The 11098-nt window shown below is 41.3% G+C and overlaps 1 protein-coding gene across 1 annotated transcript; it reads left to right on the plus strand.

Annotated features, from left to right (window-relative positions):
* Positions 1 to 865: 865 nt before the first annotated feature.
* LOC120042326 (transmembrane emp24 domain-containing protein 3-like) lies at positions 866 to 9772 on the plus strand. The gene is made up of 3 exons (XM_038987139.1): positions 866 to 1154; positions 1711 to 1956; positions 8958 to 9772. The coding sequence occupies exons 1-3, from the start codon at positions 1011 to 1013 to the stop codon at positions 9189 to 9191; spliced, it is 624 nt and encodes a 207-aa protein (XP_038843067.1). The 5' UTR covers positions 866 to 1010; the 3' UTR covers positions 9192 to 9772.
* Positions 9773 to 11098: the final 1326 nt, after the last annotated feature.

An 11098-nucleotide genomic window follows, 5' to 3' on the forward strand; every position in this document is an offset into this window, starting at 1 on the left:
AATTTAGCGCGTGAAGACGTTAATTTAGCACCTACACCTGTTTACTTTACACACGTAGCATTAAAAAGATCGCGTTTTGACCACGTGCTTAAGACCCGAACGGCGTTCCATACAAAACAAAAGTGAAGTAATTAAGCACGAGGGGTAATGAGTAAGATTCTGTTTCCACATGTACAAGTGAATGCTCATCTGCCTTCCCAATGAAAACTAGTTATAAAATTCAAGCCTATGGAAAATAGATTTTTATCTTTCTGGACGATTCACCATGTTGCCTGTTACATTTCGATTTGAAAAGGGTGCTCCTCCCTCACCGTTTTTGCCCGTTCACGTCACGGGCCATAAACCTGTGCCCCGCGGCTCAGCATAATCGACTCCACCCAGTGATACAACGTAATCATCACGTTTTAAAAATGTTGCACTACTATAACGAAAATCCGTAGAACGGAAAACAAGTGATTTCAAGCTCAACAGTTTCCAAATCTCTGAACATGGTCCAAATTGTATAAAATAAAATATTTTATAAAAAATAATCGTGATCCGGAAGGGTTTCGTTTTGATGCCACGTTGGTTATGGTGGGAGCATAGAGAAGGATAGAGGCCTCTAGTAGCCAAAATGTGTTTTGACATAGCCAGCGTCATTGATGGCTTCCACAATTTTAACTTAGTCAACTGGGTGAGGCTTCCAACTTTATTGTCTGATCCCTCCTGATGACCTTATCATGTCCAATAGCGTCATTAGGAGGGATTGGCCAATCGCGAAGAAAAAAAAATACTATTTCAAATTGAGATCGCCTCCATGTTTTTTTCTGTGCGCTCAGACGCCAAAATAGGAACAATATATGGATGCTTTCTCTATCATTCTCTATGGGTGGGAGCCTTCCAAACTTTTTTTTATTTTTATATCACCCTGTCATCACAGAAACATTGAAGAAGTGACTGGCTGCGATTTCAACTGTTTGTTGTTGTAGCTTTCATTTATAACCACATTTTCATAGCATTTAGCCTACAGAATGCGTTCCCTTGGACTGTGTAGTTTGATGTTGCATGTGATGGTTGTTTGTTCCACGGAGTTGACGTTTGAGTTACCTGATAACGACAAGCAATGTTTCTATGAAGAGCTCCAGAATGGAGTGAAGTTTGACCTAGACTTTCAAGTAAGTGATTCAATATGTGGAGTTATGATGCCATTTCCTCATATGGTTGAGTTAGTTAGTGCATTGAACTACTTTATCTGATCCCATGCTCTAAATGTCCCTTCACACTCACTGGAAGAATGCAAAAAAAGATTGCAGTTTTGAAACCTCAGTAAAAGTGCAGTAACTGCGGTTACACAGCACTCTAACTGCGGTTACACTGCACTCTAACCGCGGTTACACTGCACTCTAACCGCGGTTACACTGCACTCTAACCGCGGTTACACTGCACTCTAACCGCGGTTACACTGCACTCTAACCGCGGTTACACAGCACTCTAACCGCGGTTACACAGCACTCTAACCGCGGTTACACAGCACTCTAACCGCGGTTACACAGCACTCTAACCGCGGTTACACTGCACTCTAACTGCAGTAAAAAAACTTATTTTGGACGCAGTATTTGCAGCATACTGCAGTTATACTGCACTCTGACTGCAGTATTTCGTAAGGCCTGAATTACTCTAAATGTGTCTCCATACCATCATCCTAATCTCTCCATGTTGTGTGTGTTCCAGGTGATTGCAGGAGGGAACTATGATGTGGACTGCTTTGTAACAGATCCAGTGAACAACGTCCTGTATCAGGAGAGGAAGAAGCAGTATGATAGCTTCTCTCACACCACCACTATGAAAGGAACCTACAAGGTCTGCTTCAGCAACGAGTTCTCTACCTTCTCCCACAAGACCGTCTACCTGGACTTCAGGTCCGGAGAGGAGAGACCCCTACTGCCTGACATGAACAGAGACACTGCCCTAACACAGGTAAAACAATGTTATAATTATATGAGACTTTAATTATATTACATATTCATTTGACTGACACAGGTAAGATCATAATATAATACTATATACAGTGTATTCTGAAAGTATTCAGACCCCTTGACTTTTCCCACATTTTATTACAGCCTTATTCTAAAACTGGCTAAATTGTCCCCCCCCCTCAATCTACACACAATACCCCATCATGACAAAGAAAAAACTGTTTTAAAAATTGTTTTGGAAATGTATTCTTAAAAAAAAAATGAAATATTACATTTGTGACCCGATTCAGGAAACTCGGCGTATGTGGCGAGTCACGACTTCACAGGAGGCTGTTTGAACGTAAAACATATTTTATCGAAATGCATTTTTTGGCAGAAATGCCTTCTCGAACATGTGAACTTTCATGTTTATTTTTTTATTTCACCTTTATTTAACCAGGTCGGCCAGTTGAGAACAAGTTCTCATTTACAACTGCGACCTGGCCAAGATAAAGCAAAGCAGTTCGACATATACAACAACACAGAGTTACACATGGAACAAACAAACAGTCAATAATACAATAGAAAGTCTATATACAGTGTGTGCAAATGAGGTAAGATAAGGGAGGTAAGGCAGTAAATAGGCCATGGTGACGAAGTAATTACAATATACCAATTAAACACTGGAGGGATTGATGTGCAAGGAGATACATGTGCCTTAATATCTAACTTGTATGCCATCTGTAAATACGAATAAAATTGTTAAATTACGAGCCTAGTTGGTTTAGCCACAGAAAAAGCAAGCAACCTTCCCGCTAGCCTTGATTGGCTGAGATAATGGGTGGGCTGGACATGCCGAGAGATGAGTTTGGATTGGTTTGCCATATAGCACGCGTCTGTCTATTGGAGCTGGTCAGTATGTCTAGGTAATCATGTCAAACGTGGCTTTTTTTGGTTAGCTACCTGCAGATTCATGCAGGGTAGTACGTCATGAGTTGTGTTTATGGTCCATTGTTTAGCTAGCTAGCTACATGTCTTAACAAGAGACTCCACTCGAATTTTGACAAAGTATTTACATTTCAAGTTAGTGTACTGTTAGCTAGCTAACGTTAGCTGGCTGGCATGCTAACTGACGTTACATCATGCGTTGCGATTCATTGTTTACCTAGCTAGCTATCTAGCTGCATTTCTTAACAAAAGACTCTCGTCTTAGTGAGCCAGAGCGCAGAATAACTGATGCATTTTTGAACGCTCAACACCCGTTGAATATGTCCGTTGTCAGTAAACGTCGGCAACAAAGCCTCATTCAATTGTTGCCAGTGGCACAGTTAGTCACCAATGCTCCTGATAACATGAAAACTGCCTAACCAGCTCTGCTAGTGTGAGTAAAATGGTCAGAGTGGGGTGTTCTCTCATTATGAAAACTGCCTAACCAGAAGTAGCTAGCCAATGTTAGCCAATTGGCCAGAGCCTCCATTGTGCGCTCTGAACACGAAACGCTCTGAATTTACAAACGGACAATCTGACAGCACAGTTGCAGTCACCAACGCTTTGGATAACATACTGTAACAGCCTAACCAGCTCTGCTAGGGTGAGTAATGTTCAGTGAGCTGTTCTCTCTCTCTTAGATGTCTGGAAGTAGCTGGTAAGTTAGTACAGAACGCTCGGATCAACCCTTAAAGAGATGGGTGGGGCTAAGGCTAAAGAGGGTTGGAACAATGCTGAATGGCTGTAGACAAAGAAGGGTTCTCCAATAGTAAGAGCTCTTCACCAGATACCAAAACATTGAAAGATGGTTTTCTCAAAAGGGAGTTTACAAGTTGATCGACTTTCAAAGCAGAATTACTTTCCCGTTGTTTCCTCAAATGCAGTGTATGCTATACCATTTTGTAGCTCTGGGTCTCTACTTTTATCCAATGTAAAAAAACAACAGAAATTTAAATGTTGCTACATAAGACCGAATCCAGGTGGTGAGTCACATTTACATAAGTTTTCAACCCTTTACTCAGTACTTTGTCGAAGCACCTTTGGCAGCGATTACAACCTCGAGTCTTCTTGGGTATGACGCTACAAGCTTGGCACACCTGTATTTTGGGAAGTTTCTCCCATTCTTCTCTGAAGATCCTCTCAAGCTCTTGTCAGGTTTGATGGGGAGCGTCGCTGCACAGCTATTTTCAGGTCTCGCCAGAGATGTTCGATTGGGTTCAAGTCCGGGTTCTGGCTGGGTCTTATTACTCCTGCTTATTATGAAGAAAAAATACATCTGTTTAACTTTGTAAACTAAAGGTGTGTTTAGAATTATTTTTGTTGTATTAATGCTATTTAATCTCTCCTCAGACTAATATTATTCTGTTTGTCCTGTGGGTACCTTTGCCACTGTTCCACCCCTTGTGTATTGCGCTGTCATGGTGTATTTGTAAATACATTTTTCTGTTGTCTTTGTTTTTTGAATGTGTCATGTAACACATTTATTAAATTATATTTTATTGATGTATAATAATTGAAGTTACCATCTACTAAGAGAAGGAATGTCAGTGTGTGACAACATAGTCAGTTGTATGTTTTTATTTTTGTGTTAAAATCTATATTTATTTAATCTAAATCTATACAACGATTACTATTGCAACAACACATCATCAGTAGGGTAAAACTAACCTGTCTCACGACGATTACTATTGCAACAACACATCATCAGTAGGGTAAAACTAACCTGTCTCACGACGGTCTAAACCCAGCTCACGTTCCCTATTAGTTAGTTCAGGGACTTGTCCCAAAGCCACTCCTGTGTTGTCTTGGCTGTGTGCTTGTTGTCCTGTTGGAAGGTGAACCTTCGCCCCAGTCTGAGGACCTGAGTGCTCTGGAGCAGGTTTTCATCAAGGATCTCTCTGTACTTTGCTCCGTTCATCTTTCCCTCGACCCTGACTAGTCTTCCCAGTCTCTGCCGCTGAAAAACATCCCCACAGCATGATGCTACCACCACCATGTGTCACCGTAGGAATGGTTCCAGGACGTGACGCTTGGCATTCAGGCCAAAGAGTTCAATCTTGGTTTCATCATACCAGAGAATTATGTTTCTCATGGTCAGAGTCCTTTAGGTGCCTTTCGGCAAACTCCAAGGGGGCTGTCATGTGCTTTTTACTGAGGAGTGGCTTCCGTCTGGCCACTACCATAAAGGCCTGATTGGTGGTGTGCTGCAGAGATGGTTGTCTTTCTGGAAGGTTCTCCCATCTCCACAGAGGAACTCTGGCGCTCTGTCAGAGTGACCATTGGGTTATTGGTCACCACCCTGACCAAGGCCCTTCTCCCCCGATTTGCTCAATTTTTGGCCGGGCGGCCAGCTCTAGGAAGAGTCTTGGTGGTTCCAAACTCCTTCCATTAAAGAATGATGGAGGCCACTGTTTGCTTGGGGGACCTTCAATGCTGCAGATTTTTTTTTTTTTTTTACCCTTCCATGCACCATCAACTGTGGGACCTTATACAGACAGGTGTGTGCCTTTCCAAATCATGTCCAATCAATTGTATTTACCACAGGTGGACCAATCAAGTTGTAGAAACATCTCAAGGATGATCAATGGAAACAGGATGCACCTGAGCTCAATTCTGAGTCTCATAGCAAAGGGTCTGAATACTTATGTAAATAAGGTATTTCTGTTTTATTTAATACATTTGAAAACAATTCTTACCTGTTAATGCTTTGTCATTTTGGGATATTGTGTGTAGATTGATGAGGAAAATATGTAGTTTTAGAATAAGGTTAACATCACAAAATGTGGAAAAGGGAACGGGGTCTGAATACTTTCCAAATGCACTGTATATAAAAATACAATATAAACGCAACAAGTAAAGTGTTGGTCCCATGTTTCATGAGCTGAAATATAAATCCCAGAAATGTTTCGTACGTACAAAAAGCTTATTTTGCTCAAATTGTGTGCGCACATTTGTTTACGTCCCTGTTAGTGAGCATTTCTCCTTTGCCAAGATAATCCATCCACCTGACAGATGTGGAATATCAAGAAGCTGATTAAACAGCATGATCATTACACAGGTGCACCTTCTGCTAGGGACAATAAAAGGCCACTTTAAAATGTGCAGTTTAGTCACACAACACCATGCCACAGTTGTCTTGAGGGAGCGTGCAATTGGCATGCTGACTGCAGGAATGTCCACCAGAGCTGTTGCCAGAGAATTGAATGTTAATTTCGCTACGATAAGCTGCCTCCAACATCGTTTTAGAGAATTTGTCAGCACGTCCAACCGGCCTCAACGACAGACAACGTGTAACCATGCCAGCCCAGAACCTTCTGTCTGTAATAAAACCCTTTTGTGGGGAAGAACTCATTTGGAATGACTGGGCCTTGCTCCCCAGTTGGTGGGCCTGGCTGCCAAGTGGGTGGGCCTATGCCCAATCATGTGAAATCCATAGATTAAGGCCTAATGAATTTGATGGATTTAACGTTTCTGAACTGTAACTCAGTACAAGTTTTGAAATGATTGGATATATATTTTTGTTCAGCATGTGTATCTAATCTAGATATCTATGCCATTTTCTATAACTAATAAAGGTAAGATCACTGACACGGGTACAGTAGATCACAGAAGACCTAGCTGGAAAGGTACTTAGAGGTTAGCTGCTCTTAGCGACGCGGGTCTATTGACAGACACTAGCGCTGCATTCAGTTGGAATGGGTTGCACAAAAAACGGTCCACTGTATGATAAAAGCCACCCACAAGTTATTATTTTTTCTTTCTTCCACATATTGTGCAGGACTCTTATTTTGACATGAGGTAAGCAGAGAGGAAGTGGGTCTAAAAAGGATCCACGTTTGGAAAGTGTTTTAAATACGATCCTTCTGATATTTTGTCACAAATCCCCCCCCGTCATAATGACCAACCTTCCTGCCCACATGCACAGTAAGTTGAAATAGAATTGTATTTAACTTCTGGCTTCCCAGCTAATTTGTTTTTGTCCAATCCAATTGAAAGCAGCTCTAGTGTATGTCACTAGATCCGTGTTGCTAAGCGCAGCTAACCTCTAGGTACCTTTGCAGCTAGGCCCGTCCAGAAACCACCCCGTACTCCTAGAGCTATATATGACTAACTAACCCCACCCCCTAGGCACTTGAGCTATATATGACTAACTAACCCCACCCCCTAGGCACTTGAGCTATATATGACTAACTAACCCCACCCCCTAGGCACTTGAGCTATATATGACTAACTAACCCCACCCCCTAGGCACTTGAGCTATATATGACTAACTAACCCCACCCCCTATATGACTAACTAACCCCACCCCCTATATGACTAACTAACCCCACCCCCTATATGACTAACTAACCCCACCCCCTATATGACTAACTAACCCCACCCCCTATATGACTAACTAACCCCACCCCCTATATGACTAACTAACCCACCCCCTATATGACTAACTAACCCCACCCCCTATATGACTAACTAACCCCACCCCCTATATGACTAACTAACCCCACCCCCTATATGACTAACTAACCCCACCCCCTAGGCACTTGACATTTTTTACATTTTAGTCATTTATCAGACGCTCTTATCCAGAGCGACTTACAGTAGAGTGCATACATTTTTATTACATTTTTACATACTGAGACAAGGATATCCCTACCGGCCAAACCCTCCCTAACCCGGACGACGCTATGCCAATTGTGCGTCGCCCCACGGACCTCCCGGTTGCGGCCGGCTGCGACAGAGCCTGGGCGCGAACCCAGAGACTCTGGTGGCGCAGCTAGCACTGTGACACCCGGGAGGTATACTTGACATATATGTAGATGTGGAAACAGTCCATGGTAGTTGATCTCTGTAGGCTGATACCCAAACCTTTCAAATCTCCACCAGATCCTTTAGAGGTTGTTTCTAGAAAGGGCCCCAACGCTATGCTGTTTGAACCGCAGATTGCCCCTCCAAGGATGTATTAATAATAATCTAATCTTGTCTCTGTTTGAACTGCAGATTGCCCCTCCAAGGATGTATTAATAATAATCTAATCTTGTCTCTGTTTGAACCGCAGATTGCCCCTCCAAGGATGTATTAATAATAATCTAATCTTGTCTCTGTTTGAACCGCAGATTGCCCCTCCAAGGATGTATTAATAATAATCTAATCTTGTCTCTGTTTGAACTGCAGATTGCCCCTCCAAGGATGTATTAATAATAATCTAATCTTGTCTCTGTTTGAACCGCAGATTGCCCCTCTAAGGATGTATTAATAATAATCTAATCTTGTCTCTGTTTGAACTGCAGATTGCCCCTCTAAGGATGTATTAATAATAATCTAATCTTGTCTCTGTTTGAACCGCAGATTGCCCCTCTAAGGATGTATTAATAATAATCTAATCTTGTCTCTGTTTGAACCGCAGATTGCCCCTCTAAGGATGTATTAATAATAATCTAATCTTGTCTCTGTTTGAACCGCAGATTGCCCCTCCAAGGATGTATTAATAATAATCTAATCTTGTCTCTGTTTGAACTGCAGATTGCCCCTCCAAGGATGTATTAATAATAATCTAATCTTGTCTCTGTTTGAACCGCAGATTGCCCCTCTAAGGATGTATTAATAATAATCTAATCTTGTCTCTGTTTGAACTGCAGATTGCCCCTCTAAGGATGTATTAATAATAATCTAATCTTGTCTCTGTTTGAACCGCAGATTGCCCCTCTAAGGATGTATTAATAATAATCTAATCTTGTCTCTGTTTGAACCGCAGATTGCCCCTCCAAGGATGTATTAATAATAATCTAATCTTGTCTCTGTTTGAACTGCAGATTGCCCCTCTAAGGATGTATTAATAATAATCTAATCTTGTCTCTGTTTGAACCGCAGATTGCCCCTCTAAGGATGTATTAATAATAATCTAATCTTGTCTCTGTTTGAACTGCAGATTGCCCCTCTAAGGATGTATTAATAATAATCTAATCTTGTCTCTGTTTGAACCGCAGATTGCCCCTCTAAGGATGTATTAATAATAATCTAATCTTGTCTCTTCTCCAGATGGAGTCGGCCTGTCTGTCCATCCATGAGATCCTGAAGGTAGTGTCTGACTCTCAGACCTGGTATCGGTTACGGGAGGCTCATGACCGCATCAGAGCAGAGGACCTCCATGAGCGCGTGTCCTATTGGTCGATAGGAGAAACTATAATCCTTTTCACTGTCAGCATTGGACAGGTTCTCATTCTCAGGAGCTTCTTCAGCGACAAGAAGAGCAGTGTTGCAGCCAACACGTAGATCCTACCATATATATATTATTATATATATGATACATTCTATAATACTGGGTTAGTGTTTCAGCCAACACAAGATATTGTATTACAGGTCATCTGCCACTAGAACCTACCTTAATACCCCACAACAAACTGTAGTCCTATACAGTTATAATAAAGGACTTCAGGAACTATTAAATCTGTCTTAAGACTTTAGCTTGTGGATTCTAGCCTCTGAAAATGAAATACTGTGGTTGGTACACCAAGCCTTTATCTGTTTTTGTCTCAGTGTACATCATTAATTTGTGCTATGACATTAATTTATTGTGTGTGTAAAATGTTTTGTATGTCTGTCTCACCATCTCTCGTGTACACAGTCACACCATAACCCCACAATTTGATTTCCATTTGAAATCCAATTTTCCCTTTCCTTAACCCCAACCCCTAAGCTTAAAATAGCCTTTGTCCTCGTGGGGATGTGGTAAATGTCCCCACGAGGGATAATTTTCCTTGTTTTACTATCCTTGTGAGGAGTTTTGGCAATTCCTGGGCCACTTGTGGGTTGGGGTGTGTCTTGACTATCATTAAAGTGAAGAATGTTATCAATTCTCTGTGTAATTATTACAATCATGTAAATTTTAACTAGGAAGTCGGGGCACCACGGGAAAATGTTTAAAGAGTTATTATTTCCCGGATTTAACTCTTCAGATATTTTCATATCTTTTCATATCTTATCGATTAGTCACTTATTAATGTATTATTACCTCATCAGTCATGTTTCAAAATCCTTGGATAGCTGCATGAACCATAGCATAAATTATGAATCCGCTACATACAAATTGGCTTATTTATTTAGTAACTAAATAATCACACAATTACATAAACACAAACAATAGTTATTGGTTACTAACACAATGCAATGAAAAGTCCCTAGTGGACTAAGCCCGATATGACGGCTTGGTAGACAATGGAAAGGGGTGGGGACAGATAAATAGCGGGAAAGACAGAATGGACCCACTACACACCGTTGATAACTATGCTCATACTTTGCACATGAACAGTCGCTCATTCAGAAGGAATTGCAATTTATATATTTACGCCTGTATGTCTCTGTTGAAATCGTCTGCTGGAGAGTCAGTGGACAGAAAGTCTCTGGTTTGTCCACCAGAGATCAGTCTTTTGTAGTTGTAGGTCTGTTATAATGGGTACGTCAGGTGTACCAATGGTCGTTCGATGGGGAAATGTTCTCCAGAATGGATCTTTCAGAGTACCACCCGGTGGTTCTCGGTCGCGTTTACCAGACTAAAGTATTTAAACAGCTGCAGACTGAATGTACCTGTATTCGGTTTTGTAGATATCTTAACCATATCAACATGTAGCTACAATACAGCTCTCTGGTCTATAGAGTAGTAACCATTTCAACATGTAGCTACAGTACAGCTCTCTGGTCTATAGAGTAGTAACCATTTCAACATGTAGCTACAGTACGGCTCTCTGGTCTATAGAGTAGTAACCATTTCAACATGTAGCTACAGTACAGCTCTCTGGTCTATAGAGTAGTAACCATATCAACATGTAGCTACAGTACAGCTCTCTGGTCTATAGAGTAGTAACCATTTCAACATGTAGCTACAGTACAGCTCTCTGGTCTATAGAGTAGTAACCATTTCAACATGTAGCTACAGTACAGCTCTCTGGTCTATAGAGTAGTAACCATTTCAACATGTAGCTACAGTACAGCTCTCTGGTCTATAGAGTAGTAACCATTTCAACATGTAGCTACAGTACAGCTCTCTGGTCTATAGAGTAGTAACCATATCAACATGTAGCTACAGTACAGCTCTCTGGTCTATAGAGTAGTAACCATTTCAACATGTAGCTACAGTACAGCTCTCTGGTCTATAGAGTAGTAACCATTTCAACATGTAGCTA

The sequence above is a fragment of the Salvelinus namaycush genome, unplaced genomic scaffold, assembly GCF_016432855.1.
Source record: "Salvelinus namaycush isolate Seneca unplaced genomic scaffold, SaNama_1.0 Scaffold655, whole genome shotgun sequence".
NCBI classification, from domain to species: Eukaryota; Metazoa; Chordata; class Actinopteri; order Salmoniformes; family Salmonidae; genus Salvelinus; species Salvelinus namaycush.

Coding starts and splice junctions, on each gene's coding strand:
- LOC120042326 (XM_038987139.1), top strand. CDS start 1,011: ATGCGTTCCCTTGGACTGTGTAGTTTGATGTTGCATGTGATGGTTGTT. Junction 1,155..1,710: donor AGTTTGACCTAGACTTTCAA/GTAAGTGATTCA, acceptor TGTGTGTTCCAG/GTGATTGCAGGAGGGAACTA. Junction 1,957..8,957: donor GAGACACTGCCCTAACACAG/GTAAAACAATGT, acceptor TCTCTTCTCCAG/ATGGAGTCGGCCTGTCTGTC.